Consider the following 16,618-nt stretch of genomic DNA (forward strand, 5'->3'; position numbering starts at 1 on the left):
GTCACAAGTGTATGGAAAGGTCTCTTTGTTTTATCTGTTTTGATGGTATAATCAGGAGATAAGTCTTCACCGCTTGCATTTGTTAGTTCTTCCTTGTTGTCAATAATCCCAAATAAAAAAAGTTTTCTACACCAAAATGATGGCTAAACTGAAGCCATCTACCATTTGAAGAGAGCTTTCTTCTAATCATGCGCTTCGTAGTCTTGTTCATTATAAAAGAAAAAAAATTTAGTACTGTAAAGGTTGTGACAAAATGTATCGACAGAAAAAAGATTACTTTCCAGGGTTTCTATTTCGGAAAATATCAATAAGTCTTAACCATTTTAAAAATGTCAGAAGATGCAAACATCCGGCTGATTAACATTTGCACGCAAAACTAACTGTATTTCCATCTTATTTCAAAAGAGGGGTCAAGACCTATGATAGGAGATTTGTTGAAAAATAGGTACTTCCCAAATCACTCTAAAACATGTTGTACAAGATAAGAATTTGTACAATAATGTTTTCGTAATAAGCATAGGCTACATCAAAGTCCCTCTGATTACTGAGCTAAGAACAATCGGAATTTAATAAATTAACGCATGAGGTGTGATAAGAGCCAAGACCGAGAAATCGAGAATACGATGCACAAAATTTTGATTGCATCTTAAAACTATATTTCATAATCAAAGTCTCCCTGCAATCTGTTACAACTAGATTAACCTAGGCTATCTGAAAATTTAGGAACATCCATTTCAAAATTAATGTGTTCTTGGCACTCACCCTCCCACAAACAAAGAATGTAAATATTACTACAAGAATACTGTACTGTACCCTCTATCATTTGAGGAGCTAAAATACCTACCCAACATGGGTATTTCAAATTAGCCTTTCTGTAACTAAAAACTAGATTAAGATGGTTCAATTAATGAACTACTGTACTCAAAAAATATGGAATTTACAATATGTGATCTCAAATAATCCCCTAAAAAGACTAAATTATACTACTGAGTTTGAAAGGTACTAGTCCCGACACCTTATCGGATAAAATTTTAACTGAAGTCTGGTGCCTCCCGATTTTCATTTTTCAAGTGTTTTATTAGTGTTATAATTCATAATATTCAAACAATATAAGTTTTCACCGCAACTTCTGAAAGTGTATCATGACTTGCATAAAAACGATACCATAAAAAACGGTGAGCTGTCCGAAGGCTCAACAAATACTGGAAGTCATTTTGTAACACTTAGTTTGCGGAGAACATGCACCTCAGTGTATCCTTGCTGTCAGTCTGTAAGTTTGTGTTTATTGAGAAAGCTGATGATGATGTTTATGGTTACATGTCACAGCTAAGTGCTACATAAATAAAGATGTGCAACTTCTTGGTGTAGTCTTCCATTACCATGTGTCAGGGTTTTCATAATATAACTCACCATTTTATCTCTGAGAATTTTTCTAACCCCTAGGACCAGATCTTGTGTCTGAGGGTCGGCTGTTCCATCCAATCCTATGCTACCCAGCTTCACCATCAACTTACTGACACCATCGGTAGTGTTGCAACTATCGTTTGGCTTTCCTTTGAGATAAGCTGGTGGCTGTAAAATGGTAGGGATAACTGGAACAGACGAGGACTCGACCTGTGACTGTGATGAGGATGAAGAAGATGATTTCTTAAGCTCGTCCAAAAGAGCTGGTGGAGGAGGAGAAGAAAGGGTTTTTCGCTGGAAAGATACGGATTTGCTGAACTTTGATCTCCTAGCAACAAAGCCCTCCACAGTCGGCGCTTTCATGAGCTTTCTCAAGTCAGCCCCATCAGGGGGCAATAGGTTCCCTTTGGAATCTTCTCTGGACATGCGCTTGAGAATACTTTTCAAAGTCTTTCTCTCAGGGGTCTCGGTACTTTCCGGGGAAGATAAAGGCGGAGACACGTCGTCACTAGGTACCTGATTTTGAGACGACGAAAAATGGCGGTTTGATTTCGATGATGTAAAACACGGGAGGTGACTAGCAATCTTGAATGTAAAGATGATGGAAAGTATTATGTAATGGTCAAAATTAAAGAGCCACATAAATACAAAGTATGAACTGGCATTCTTATTTAAACAAAACACATGTGGTGGTTTTCCATAGTGCTCTCAGTGGTGATGTTGCAAGTACTTTCAGCAACATACATTCCCTCTGATACTTTAGGGTAAGGGATTTTCAAGGTGCTGCTGAAAGAAACTGGCAACAGACCAACCTGTTATGTATATCATTACCAAGATCTTAAATAAAACTGTGCGGCTCAATAGGAAAAAAAGTAATTTTAATGACCAAGTAATAAACCTGGAAAACCTTCACCTCACATTTTGTTCAAATGAAGAATTAGTCACACATTCTAATAAATCATCAAAAATATCATGGATTACAGGAAAACAATTTATTTATTTTCCATAGGAAATTGAGTATCTGTCTCCTAAGAAAGATGTAATGCTCTGTGATATATAACATGGTCCAAAAGGATCCATTTCTTATTAAATTTCTCAAGTTTAAATCACATCCCTTTAAAATTAATCAAAAAGTAAATTTTGAGGTATAATTGGTAAGAAATTTGGCTTCCTGTGCTGTGTATTCATCTTATAGAATACCATATTACACACATTGTAAAAATGAACACTTCTATTATTATCCCGTGTAAAAAAATATTGTTTAAAACAGAAGCTTCTATGAGAAAGCTGTTCTGTATAGTGAATTGGAAAATAAAAATATATATTAACCAAGTTATCTATGCTGTAACTGGAGAATATTGATGCATTTGGAACACAGATACAATCTGTCCAAACAAACAGGAGCCAATGTGGGCATAAGACCAGCTTAAACTAATAATAAGAAAGCCCTTTGTAATGTAATGGATCATTAATGGTCAATGAATTGTACGCCGAAAACAGACTGCCAAGTAGTCGAAAACAGACTGCTAAGACAACCGTTCAATTTATTGTATCAAAATTTACGACTTAAAAGGATTAGCGGAAGCTGCTATTAGTACATTCGTTTTTCTACGATTAGAGCATTATCGTTCCGAGGTAACAGAGACACAAGTATCCTTCTCAGACTAAAGGTTAACTGAATGTAGCAAGAAGAGGGAAAACATTTACAAAATAACGGAGCAAATAGTCATAATGGAAGTACTGTACGGATTAAAGAACGGGAGAGGGTAATCTTTCATAAATTAATAGATAATTTGGTAAGAAGTCCATGCTACAGCATTATTAAATTGAGCAAAATACATGCCAGTCTTACCTTAAAAAATACAGCATTACAAGATAAATTTCTTACATTAATTCACATAAAAATTCTTCAAGTTGACATATGAAGTTGATCAACATTTTGAAACATATTAGATAAAGGATTCAGTAATTTTTCCTTTCATTGCAATGCTGCTCAGTTGCAATGTTATAAAAAGTAATAAATATATGAATAAATCAAATCTACTGGCTATACTAGATCTTAACTAATTCTACAGTATAAATATATAAATATACTGTACACAGTATGTGGATGAAATTTAAACTATTAAAACCTTCATATCAACAACATTCACTTTCCTTAAAAAAAGACAAGACATCTTTATGTTGAGACACAAATTTCATAGAAACATTCTTTATGTAATGCATACAGTTGGATAATTCTATTTTTTTTAATTTAGAATATTTAAAAAATAAAAAAAGGGAAAAATTCATTCTTTTCTTGGAAATTTCAGATTAATATAAATCTACTTTCCATCTTGTCATAGTGTTCAGGAAGCAATGTGTTGAAATGAGTAAGAAGAAACATACTGTACTTCTTTTGGTAAATAACAAAATTGTAAGAATATATATTTGCATAAGATGAAAAATAAAAACAAAGCTTCAAAAATATCTTAGGATTTTATATACCCTTTTCATTTATCTTTGACGTTATAAAAAGGAGAGATACTGTGCTCAAAATCGCACATTTTTAACGTTTAAAAACACATCTGACGAAGTAGCCTATATCTCATCTAAATGGTTACTACATTTTTCAACAACAGTATAAAATGACAAATTCGAAGATAATTTGTATTTTTCCTAACCATACAAACCTTAGCTATTTACAAAGGGTTATTACTTTTAGCGTAGCTGAAATGGCGAGCCATTAGAATTTAACGAGGGTGTATTACCCCCCGCGCTAGTTAGCGGGGGGGTAGGGGAGTGGTAGCTAGCTACCCCTCCTCCCCCTCACACACACGTGAATACTCACTTTCACTTAGAGGTAGGACTTGTCTTGGGGGACAGGGCTGGCGGGCAAATATGTGTAAATAGCTAAGGTTTGTATGGTTAGGAAAAATACAAATTATCTTCGAATTTGTCATTTGTTCCGTAACCGAAATACAAACCACGCTATTTACAAAGGGTGACTTATCCCTTAGGAAGGGTGGAAAGTCCCCAGCCATACTGGCTTTGGCTTTACCCGGGGACTCAGAATCCGAGTGAGTCGCACTCGAGAAAAGGAGTCCCTGCACCTCACAAGTTCCTTGCTCCGCAAGGAACCATGTGGCCTACGTAAGCTTGTGTGTGAAGGAAGAAGTGTGACCCGTCTTAGGCAGTTGACCTGGAGTTCCAGAAGGAACTCTGGGTTAGGACGTTCCCAATACCACCTCGTCAGGGTATGGGGGACGCGACAGTATTGACTCAATACTCGGAACACAAGGAAGCATGGTTTACCTGCAGAGGTTCGAGGTCAGCTATGCAGAGACCAGGATGCTGCTTCCCCGTAGAGGGGATGATGAAGAAAGAAGTAAGGGCCAGACATACTTCTTTCGTTCATGCAGACTAAAACCTGATAACAATGCCCTCAACCTTCTGCTACCTGTCCAAAAAGGAGCCTGAGGTTAGACCAGCTGTTGTGTAGCCACCACAGAGCGATAGAAAACGTATCGAGACTCCTGTGGGTCACGCCCTGCAGGAAGCGGGCTGCGAAGGTCATCAGACGCTTCCAGACTCCAGCTTGTAGCACCTGCGTCACAGAGTAGTATTACTCGAAGGCGAGGACGTTGCGATGTATCCAACATCGTGCTGTAGGGCGACGTGACGGGGGAGGGTTTGAAGACAGGTCGAGATGAATGTACTCGAGTCCGGGCTGAAGAGGTATACTGGTGACTCTCCCCCCATGTCCTCCATGTGTTCCCAAATCGGCTGCAACTGAGACCAAACTGCAGCTGTTCCCAGCGCTAACCTCTCGATTCCTTACTGGCAAGAAAGAGAAGGTCTTGGGACATAACACACAGAATGGAGACTCGAAATCTTGAATGAATCGGACCGAAGGGTCGGGACCCTCAGATTCTGAGTCTAGCCAACAACTCAGGAGCGAGCCTGAATGTTGCCTTCCCCTCTTCCTTAGAAAGGGGGGAGTAGTAAGAGACCAAGAAGATTGCTTACACACTGGCCGTGGCCAGAGTGAGCAGAAGACCCAAGGCGGAATACAATCCGAGGCCTGTCGTAAAAGGGTCTTGAGAAGATCTCTTAAAGGACTAAAAGTCCGAGCCATGCTCCAAGTTGGAGGTCTTCCTCCGACTAGGGCAGGGACGATCGTAGCTTCGCATGAGCGAGGATAGATCCAGCGGGCAGGAAAAAGTTATTCCTTTAAGCCTGAAGGTCAGGGAAAGGCTGAGCGACAGGCTTCATTGCCGAGAGCGGAAAGGAGCTTCCTCCCGCCGAAAGGCAATAAGACCGTTATTGCTGGAGAAGAGGCCTCACGGGAACAGGTATATCTCCCACGGCACCCACCACCTTAGACTCTTCACTTTGCCTGGGAGACCCCTGTGGATGACTATCGCAGATGACGCGACCTCCGTACCGCGACTGTAGCGGGTTGTCTCTTCTAGAGGAGGAAGCGTAGTGTCTCCAGGCATGAAGCCAAAGCGATGCCCCGGTTCGGGAGAGATGTCGCAGTGTGGTTGCTTGAGTAGTCTGCGCCGTGGGAGAAGCTCTCCCAGGAGTTCCGTCAGGGGAAGCAGAGGGTCCAGAAACCATTCTGCGCATAGTCCCAGTGGAGCTCTCCCATTGAAAGGTTGACAGACAACCTGGTTTTGTTGAGACCCATTGTCCGCAGACAAAAAGGAGGGAAGACGCAGGTGTCGAATTTGTCCCACCATCACCGGAATGCATCTTGCCAGAGTCTCGGGGTCTGAGACTGGGGGGTAAGACTAGTGGAAGCTTGAGGTTCCAAGGTGTTGCGATCAGGTCCCCCAGACCAGCACTTGCTGGTTACCCAAGGTCAAAGACCCCTAGGTACACTCTCTCTATGAGGCTCTGCTCGGATAGCCTGAGAGAGACATTCCCCTGCCTGGAATGAGAGAGCCGATGGTGGAATTGAGAGAATCTCAATCATCCCGGTATCTCTACTACAAGATGTGAAGGTGTGAAAATGCGTCCCCTGCTGGTTAGGATGAAGTCGACGCGCAACGGGCGACTTGACAGGAGCTGTAGGATCTGAAGAGGGGCCAGACTAAGGCCCTTAAGCCTGCCTGAATGATGGAGAGGTATCCTTCAGGTCTTGACCATAGGCCTGGACCGGAACATGCCCCCCCCCCCCCCCCTTTCCTTTGACGAGTCCGAGAACCGCATCAAGAATGTGGGGAAAGGACGAGAATATCCACTACCATCAAGAGGCTCCATAGGTCAACACCCATTGCAGGTTTAATAGTTCCGCTGGTCCCATAGGGCCAGGGAGTCCGGTTAAACATTGCCTGAAGCCACCGGGACTTGGATCGCCCCACATGGAACTTATCCTGAGGCGACCGTTCGGACTATAGACGGGTCAATGAGGAAAGAAGAACTAGGAAACGTTCCAAGGTAGGGCTGAAAGCTCTGCTTGACTGAGAACAGGTACTGCGACTCTCCTCAGTCTTGCCACAGTCAACCGAAAGGAAGGCTCGGAGGATGCGGTAACAGAATCTGGCGTCCCCAGGTGGTCACCCATCCAAGTACCGACGTTGCTTAACCTCGCTGGACGGACGAGAAGCGGGGTTTCCAATGTGGTAAGGCGGTTGACTCAAAATCATGGCCAGATACTCCAGATGTTGAGGCAGAGGAAGAGAAGGCTCCAAGCAAAATACCATGAGCCCACACTCATGGTCACATTCCGGAAGCTAGTCCCGGCGCTGAAGAAGGTCGAAACCCGAGCCTACCGGAGTTGACCAGCCCTCCAAACAGCAGAGGAGGCGGAAGCCTGCACCTGAGCGGCCAAGAGGAAGGCAGGGAGAGTTCTCTGGGGAAACAAACCTGCTATGCCACGGCGGGATAGCCACACTGCATCATAAGCAGGAATACTTGCAGTCTAGGCTGAATTCGACGAGCACCCTGGAAGATGGATGGAATGGAAACTAAAAGTACCCGTCCTTCCGATCCAGGGTTAAAGGAGTCCTGTCGCCTCGTTACCAGTCTGATCGATTCTGCTGGTCTACGCTGTCCGAAGTTTGTTCGACAAACTTGATCAGGACTGAGAGGTCGACTATGGACATCCCCTCTCAGATCCTTCCTTACAAGAAAGGATCGACTGAGGGGACCGGGGGTGAAGCCGTCGATGATCCTAAGGAAGACCTTCGCCTAAGGTATGGATCATTCTGCCCAACCGGGCAACTCTGCTGACGCTATGGCATAGAGGTTCAGAGACACTGAATTCGCTGACAGAGACAGCAGGCGCGATATCCTTGGCTACTCACAGAGATTGTGCGGGAATGGGCATCGGGAAGCTGTCATTCGGATGAGTAACCTTAAGCATCCTCCCAGCGAAAAAACCTGCAATCCTAGAGTTCGTGAACTCCTTTTAGGCCTATGCCCCCCCGGGGGAATCTCCCGTGCCATCTGTTCCTGACAGGAGGAAACTGCAATTGGACACCTTGTCCCAGTTGTCGTAGCCGATAACTTAGGCCGACGTGGTTGAAAGAAAAGGGCGCTGGAGCCCTGCAGAGTCTGGAAGAAAGCGCCTTGGAGGAGTGAAACCGGAAGTCGATTTACTCCGCACAGCAGCTGTCTAAGTCTCTGTCCTTGGGCACAGACAAAACTCTTCTCAAGGATGGAAGGGTGTCTGAGGTCGTCGACCTCCACAGATGAGACACCCGAAGGAAGCCTTCAGTCAGCGCGTCCAGATGGTACAACATCGAGCTTGTCCGCAAGTAGATACTTAACGACGAAAGGCCAAGGTGTCTGAGCTCGAGAGGAGGAAAGTACCCTTGATCTTCCTGTAGCTTCCTTGAACCAAACCTCGGGCCGTAACCGAGGAGGGAAAGAACCTGGTAAGCTCCCAGAGGAAGAGGTAAGCAGTCACCCCTTGTCCGATGGAGAAATCTTGAACGGAAAGCCCCCCCGCCAAAAATCCTTCCAGGGCAGGAGAAGGAGAGAGTACTCGTACAGGAGAGGGGACCCTCGAGACCGACCACTTGGGAACCAACTTCGCCCTGGGGGAAGTCACCACTAAGTCCACTCCTCTCTTTCTCTTCAGCGTAGGAGAGACAGCCGCGATCGCGCGGGCGCGCAGGCGAGCGATCGCGCAGGCGAGTGGGCAGGTAAATGAACACGTGTCCGAGGCGACGAACGCAAGCGATGGCGTGACGGCGAGGGATCGTGCTGCTGCGTAGGTGAAGAAGATCGCTGGCGATAATGACCGCGTGATGGTAAGCGATGGCGAGCAGCATGTGTAGGTGAATGATCGCGTGAAAGGGTGCGATGGTGATCAGCATCCGCAGGAGGGCGATCGTTCAGGGTTGTGCGATGAGGAGCAGCATGCGTAAGCGGGCAATCGTGCAGGGTTGTGCGATGGCGAGCAGCATGCGCAGGTGAATGATCGCGTGAAAGGGTGCGATGGTGATCAGCATCTGCAGGAGGGCGATCGTTCAGGGTTGTGCGATGAGGAGCAGCATGCGTAAGCGGGCGATCGTGCAGGGTTGTGCGATGGCGAGCAGCATGCGCAGGTGAATGATCGCGTGAAAGGGTGCGATGGTGATCAGCATCCGCAGGAGGGCGATCGTTCAGGGTTGTGCGATGAGGAGCAGCATGCGTAAGCGGGCGATCGTGCAGGGTTGTGCGATGGCGAGCAGCATGCGCAGGTGAATGATCGCGTGAAAGGGTGCGATGGTGATCAGCATCCGCAGGAGGGCGATCGTTCAGGGTTGTGCGATGAGGAGCAGCATGCGTAATCAGCATCTGCAGTTGAGGGTCGCGCGATGGCGATCAGCATCCGCAGTTGAGGGTCGCGCGATGGCGATCAGCATCCGCAGTTGAGGGTCGCGCGATGGCGATCAGCATCCGCAGTTGAGGGTCGTGCGATGGCGATCAGCATGCGCAGGTGAGCTAGTAGCTGGCGAACCATGTTCCTTCAGAAGTGTTGGAGAACGTTGGCGTGCCAGCTGTAACACACGTGGGCGATCCGGAGATCGCTGGCGAGCTGATGATCGCTGGCGAGCTGATGATCGCTGGCGAGCTGATGATCGCTGGCGAGCTGATGATCGCTGACGAGCAGAAGGCTACGCGTGGAAGCCTGCGCAAAGAAGTAGTCCTTGACCCCGACCTGAACCGAAGTTCTAGATCGCGAGGGCGAACGTGGGCGCACAGGGCACGTAACAGGAACCGCAGGGAAGATCATCTTGAAAGCGCTGACGAACAGGAGAGCGCTGATGAGCAGAAGGGCGCGCAGGGAAACCCTGACACGCAAGGGAAGAACCCCCGTGGGGGCAACCCTTTGCCCCGAAGGAATCGTTGTCCGCCGGGAGACTGATGTCCGTCGGAAGACCGCTGTCCGTCGGGCAGACCGTTGTCCGTCGGGAAGACCGTTGCCCGTCGGAAGACGAGATCAGACTGCTGTCCATCTGCACCAAGGCGGAAGATCGAGAAAAAAAGGAGTGTAGGCTGCAAACGGAGATCCAAAAGGGCGCCTCAAGCACCCTTATAGGGAGATGAGAGGCCCTTACGACGAGGCGGACGGAGGGCCTTACGGCGAGGGAGGCCAACAGCAACAGCAACAGAAGAAACCTCCGAAGAGGAGTCTCTATGAGTGTACTCTCTCGCGAACGAAAGAGAAACACTTCGAGGAAGAGACTGGTCAGCCAGTGACCTAAAAGGAGCAATCCTCCGAAGAGGAGCTCCTGCAGTTGCCCAGCCCCTTGAGCGAAACTGCAGGTGCGACCGCTCAGCACCAAGAGCATAGTCGCACGAAAAAAAGGCAAGAGAAGAACCCCCCAAAAGGGTAAAAACTCAAGCCTGGACAGGAAAAAACTTCCCTCGGAAGGAAAGTTATCCGCCCAAGGAGGCAAGCCTCCTGACTGTTCTAAAATGAACTGGAGAGCTGTCCGTCGACACGGGAGTACTACCAGTAGAAGGAGACACGCCCCTGACGAAAATACAAGGGGGGAGGCAGCAACAGCCGAATCCCCAGGACTCAACCAGACAGCTCACACCGTTGCTATATTACAGAAACGAACTAGATCGGTAACTGTAAAAAAATAAAACAAATAATATTAGTACACATTCATTCCCCCGGGAAGGCTCCGAAGAGGAATCCCGAGGGAAAGGAACAAGAATTACACAACAGGCACGTGCCCTCACAACCACTTACACTCGCGGAAGGAGAGCTGTAACCAAAACAGAATTATAACAATTATAATTATGTAACTATGTAATTATGTAATTAAAAAATGAATGAACACTAAAGAAAGAACGAAAACCCCGAAAGGAATCGTTCTACAAGCTGAAAAAAACAACTACAATTAGATTCATAACTAATTGATACAAACGTACGCGTAGCAACCCCTCACACGGAAAGGAAGCTAGGCTACAAGGGCGTAGTAACACGTAGTAAAAGGGTGAACGACCTCAAGAGAGAGAGAGAGAGAGAGAAAGACATAAGTCAAACTCGATCGCCACCCATAAAATACGCCGTGGTGGCCTAACTGCCGAGGCCTCCACGTAGATATCGTACACTACACACACACATCTGAAAAGGAAACTTACTTATTTCTATACTCAAATATATATACAAACATGAAAACATGTTTACATATATATTGAGTAAAAGAAAAGTAAGCGATTAAGTAAAGACAAAACAGACAATGGCTGCCAAGCGAGGACCAAGACAGAGACGTCTGTCACAGTTCGAGCCAAAAGTGAAAGTGAGTATTCACGTGTGTGTGAGGGGGAGGAGGGGTAGCTAGCTACCACTCCCCTACCCCCCCCGCTAACTAGCGCGGGGGGTAATACACCCTCGTTAAATTCTAATGGCTCGCCATTTCAGCTACGCTAAAAGTAATAACCCTTTGTAAATAGCGTGGTTTGTATTTCGGTTACGGAACAAACCATTTTTATGTTCATAAACACTGATAATTAAATCTCTGAATTGAAAACATGTCTTAAAGCTTTTTTTCCAAGTAAGCATTGCAAACCAAATATATTTCCTCTAAATTATCTATTAGTCTATAAACTTGCAATAGCTGGGAACATATTTACTAATGATTCTTCAAAAAATATTATTACAAAGTACAAAAGTTAACAATAATATCGGGTCCCAAGGAAGCTACAGATATTTAGGTTTTTCTCAATTATTGAAGATACTATAAAAAGTTAGTCCGTATTCATCTCTATTTGTACTCTCTCGGACATACACCAGTATTGGTATAATTTCAATAATGTACGAGTAGTACTTTAAGAATTTATAATGTGAAATAAACCAGTTGATGTTTTACAGAAATAAAGCTGCAATATGGAATATATTAAAAACAAAATCTACATTTACCTTTGCAAAACTATCTCATTAACATTAGCTATTTATCTACCTACTAATAAGCACAAGTTATATACTGTATAGACAAAATTATTTGTGAGCGCTGACTTTTTTAACAAGTGGTGTACAGTACGTTACCTTATTATGTGTAGTGTGCATGTACTGCATATATATATATATATATATATATATATATATATATATATATATATATATATATATATATATATATATATATATATATATATATATATATAATGTATGTATGTATGTACTGTATGTATATATAATATAATATATGATATATATAATATCTATATCTATAAATAAATAATATATATATATATATATATATATATATATATATATATATATATATATATATATATATATATATATATATATATATATATATATATATATACATATAAATAATAATCACAAAAGTTAAAGTGAAAAGTCTTGAAGTTAACATTCTTGTTTTACTGACCACATCATTGGACTTGCAATATGATGTCACCAATAAGACGAAAGTACCAACTCCAATAGAGGCTTTTCACTCTACCTTTTGTGTCTAGAATACATGTATTATGATCACCACGTCGGGTTTCTGTATGAATAGTGTATCTATATTATGTATGTAAGCATGTAAATAATGTCTTTTTAAGTTTTGTCTATAAGCAATTTAAATCTACAGTACTGTTAAAACAACAATCTATCCTGGCTCTAAAAGTCTTGGAGGGAGGCAATGGAATTGATAGGAATGCACTGGTGAATCTTTGAGACCAAAATACATCATATGTCTTTTCTAGATAATCAAGTTAGAAATAGGCAGCTTAAGGAACAGAATCTGCTTGTTAAACTGAGGTGTATAAACTTATCAACAATAAGCATGTCATTTCTGGTTCTCATCCATTGTCCTACATCAGTAATGATCACAGACAACAAACTACTTCGACCATATGGACTTTTTTCATAATAATGTTGGTTGTTTCCTCAAAGTTTACCAATAACCCTTTTCTTTGTTTGCAGTCTTCTTTTTATCACGTTGAGAGCGACTTAATTTTTATGTGTGAAAGTTGGGTAAATGTGAATCGAGGTACTTAAAAAAAAAAGTTGAACGATGACTGACATACATGGAAAAATTTCAGTAAACGTTGAACAAAATTAAAATCTTTTGCATACTTTTTACATGGCCATTCAGATTTTAACAGTTCTGACTTCAATATCAAAAGTATTTTTGTAAACTATTTATGGCATTGACCACATATAAACCTTAGCACAAGCTCAGGGAATTTGACATAACTTGCATAGTAATGACAATGAAACAGTGGTATTATTCATGACAAGAGGTGGCTGGACAATATAGTTCTATCAGACACTAAGCAATTTCAACTTGAATATGTAAAAGAGAGAAAAGGATGGTACAATGTAAACCTCTTTTACTTCCCACTCGCTGAGCTAATGTGGTATGTTTGCAAAAACTTCCAGTCAGTCAAGAATACCAAGGAAATGGTACTGGAAACACGTATGTTTTCTTTTCTTTAGCCTTAGATGACAGTAATAACCCTTTTACCCCCAAAGGACGTACTGGTATGTTTTACAAAAGCCATTTCTTTACCCCCATGGACGTACCGGTACGTCCTTGCAAAAAAGTGCTATAAAATTTTTCTTTCATATTTTTGATAATTTTTTGAGAAAATTCAGGCATTTTCCAAGAGAATGAGACCAACCTGACCTCTCTATGACAAAAATTAAGGCTGTTAGAGCAATTTAAAAAAATATATATACTGCAAAATGTGCTGGGAAAAAAATAACCCCCTGGGGGTTAAGGGTTGGAAATTTCCCAATAGCCTGGGGGTAATAGGGTTAAAATTGTGGTAATCTGTCTAGATAGAATATCAACAACCTGCATACCTAGAGGAACCAGCCCTAGGAACAACAGGCTACAAAGGTTTAAAATCTAGAAAATAATGTGTATCAGCAACCAGTAGAAACAGCTTAATGAAAACTGGACAATTTTCAGAACATATAGAAAACACTTATTTCATATGATAAGTTTAGCAGCTATACTGTGCCAATTGTCAGCAAGTATGAACACCAGAATTTTACAAGCACTTTCCTCCCTTAAGCAGACCAATTTAAACTTCCAGTTGATAATCAAGGTTAATTGAATAAAAAATACTTGATCTTAATAAATATTAGTAAGATTTTTGTGGTAATCACCACTATGATGTAATGACACAAAAGGGTACCACAAACAGCATCACTAATACTGTACAACCAAAGTCAGCTTACAGTACTTGGAAATTTAACTACTTTTCATTGACAAATATGTCCACACCTTTTCCAAGACCCAAATGCCAAGTAAAAGATTGCTAATGCTATATAACCTGGAAAGATTTTGTACAACTCAGCCTTTTATACAACATATTGTATAAAAGGAAGTACCCATGCGGATATATGTATATATATACTGTATATATATATATATATATATATATATATATATATATATATATATATATATATATATATATATATATATATATATATATATATATATTGCACTAAACTTTAGAAAGTACAACTTGCTTACTTTTAAGGAATCAATTTTCTTGTGATGAATGGTCGGTACATTTATTGAAGGCTGTCTTCTGGCTTCTATTGGAGAGCTATCTTTTTTCTCACTTGATCCTCGCCTCAGAAGCCCTTCTTCATTTTCAGGTTTAGAAGATGTCTTATCAATACTTTTTCTTCTACCCTCCTCTGCTTCCTGTTTGCTAACTATCTGCTTTGAATCACTTATAGGAGACACTTCATTTTCACTCTGACTCTCCCCACCTTTCTTTTCTTCGGAAATTTGTTTGGCTTCTTCACTTTCACTCTCTTTTGAGCGTTCAACTTTTTTCACTTCATCGGAAGGTTTGATATTCAAATCACTTTCATCTGTACTTCTAATTAAACCTTCGTCCATAGCTCTCTTAAAACTATCACTTCGATTTATTTTGTCTTTAGTCGTTGTAAATTGTAACTTGAGAACCTCCGTAGTAGGTTTCTCTATCACAGGTGAATTAGGTTTATCTTTTAGTGACGTGTTGAGTTTCTTAGAGAGCAGTTTACCAAAAGCTTTTTCTAACGCATCTCCTCCTTGCACACTGTTACTATTGGCATGAATATCTTTTGTTGCTAGTGTATTATTATTGCCTACTTTGTCTACAGCTCCTTCACTGGTGGGTTTTGTGTCTAGACCTTTATTCAAATCGTTGATGGGACTCTTCACTTGGGATTTTGCCTCGGCATCTGCCTTCGCTTTCTTTGCTAGAATACCCGCTAACCCACCAGCAGCTGGAGCCTCCGCCGTCGATGTGGTTGACGTCGGCGTGGTTGTGGCAGATGACGAAGAGGTTACTGCAGAAGTAGTAGGCTCTGCTTTTGAAGCAGAGCCTCCTTCTGCTGCTGCTGCTGCTGCTGATGGTGCTGCAGCCGGTACTGGTTTAGAGAGAATGGCAGCTCGAAGCCTGTTCTTCATCAGTCCACCACCAATCTTTGGTTTGACCTCCGCTGGCTGTGCAGGCACTTCTTTGGCTGGTCCCTCTTGTGCTTCTGGAGTTTTCGCTGGCTGATCTTTCACGGGCGACACCAACTTTTTGGGAGGTTCCGCTGCTTTGTCAGTATCTTCTTCCTTAACTTTATCCTTTTCAGACTTTTCTCTCTCCTCCCTCTCCAGTCTATCTTTTTCTTCCTTTGCCTTCAGGAGCCTGAGCCGTGCAAAGAGAGGCAATCCAGCACCAATAACTTCTGGTTCCTCTTCAACTGGAGCAGGTTCTTGTTGCTTCACCTCCTCTTCCTTGATTCTCTGCCTTTCCTTGTCTTCTTTCTCTTCTTTCTCTTTGAGGAGTTTCAGTCTTTGGAGCAGGGGCAACCCTGCTCCTAGAACTCCTTGCTCCTCGTTGGAAGAAGTTCTGCCAGGGCTGACCACTTGGTTAGTTTCATCACTCGTGACACGCGCCATTCTCTTCAAGACACCGCGGGCGCCACCACCAGAGGAGTCGCTCCCACTTCGGCCACTGATTCTCCTGAAATAACAAATCTATGAATATACTTGCGTATATATATTTTGTTAATAAAGCGCCAAGAGGTCAATAAAATGTAGTCTAAAATACACATATAAACATAACTCTACTTATCCTTGTGGTCCTAGTCTTAGAGTAGAAGTTTGTAAAACAGAACTCCACAAGGGTCAAGGAAATTGTGCCAACAGTATAAAATGTGAATGAACAAGTAATCCATGAGGTACTAGAAGAACTATAGTCTAGTACAAAGGTAAAATAGAAAACATACATAACCTGAAGTATAGATAGTCCTAAATAGGAACCAGAGATAAATTCACATCTAACTGAAAATTTATACATATATTTTGATGACAGTATGTATAAGAAAACATGATACAATAAATGTGTGTACAGTATATATAAGTAGGCTAACATTGCTCTCTGTAAACACAATTTTTAATACAATTTGATTGCAATAAACATTGTTATTTCCTGTGCACTAAATAAGGGATAAATCATATAAATAATCCTTGCAATCAATTCAATAATAAACAGCTCTCAAATATGCTATAAAGACTAAAATCAGTATTGATTCAAGAATGTCTCTATGGTATTCTTTATAGCTTATTGTAAGAAAATAAAAAATCTTCAAACGAGGACTAAATAATCGAAAAAGATTTCCCACTTGAAACAGAGACAATATTCAGACATGTCACTAATCGTGATAAGTTCAATGATACTATTTCAATATGAAATCACAGGGTTTGCCTCTGAACATCGGGTAAGAAATGAGAAAGCAATGATTTAATATTAAAGT

The 16,618-nt window shown here is 42.2% G+C and overlaps 1 protein-coding gene across 1 annotated transcript in view; it reads right to left on the reverse strand.

The window, feature by feature from the left end:
• The window catches only part of LOC137617305 (uncharacterized), a 150,703-nt gene that overhangs the window by 43,985 nt on the left and 90,100 nt on the right, over positions 1–16,618 (reverse strand). Inside the window, exons 15-16 of the mRNA XM_068347310.1 lie at positions 14,346–15,825; positions 1,411–1,989 (exon numbers count right to left, since the gene is read on the reverse strand). Coding sequence (XP_068203411.1) covers positions 1,411–1,989; positions 14,346–15,825 — 2,059 coding nt within the window. The remainder of the gene's footprint in view (positions 1–1,410; positions 1,990–14,345; positions 15,826–16,618) is intronic.

Source organism: Palaemon carinicauda, chromosome 23 (genome assembly GCF_036898095.1).
Source record: "Palaemon carinicauda isolate YSFRI2023 chromosome 23, ASM3689809v2, whole genome shotgun sequence".
Classification (NCBI taxonomy): Eukaryota; Metazoa; Arthropoda; class Malacostraca; order Decapoda; family Palaemonidae; genus Palaemon; species Palaemon carinicauda.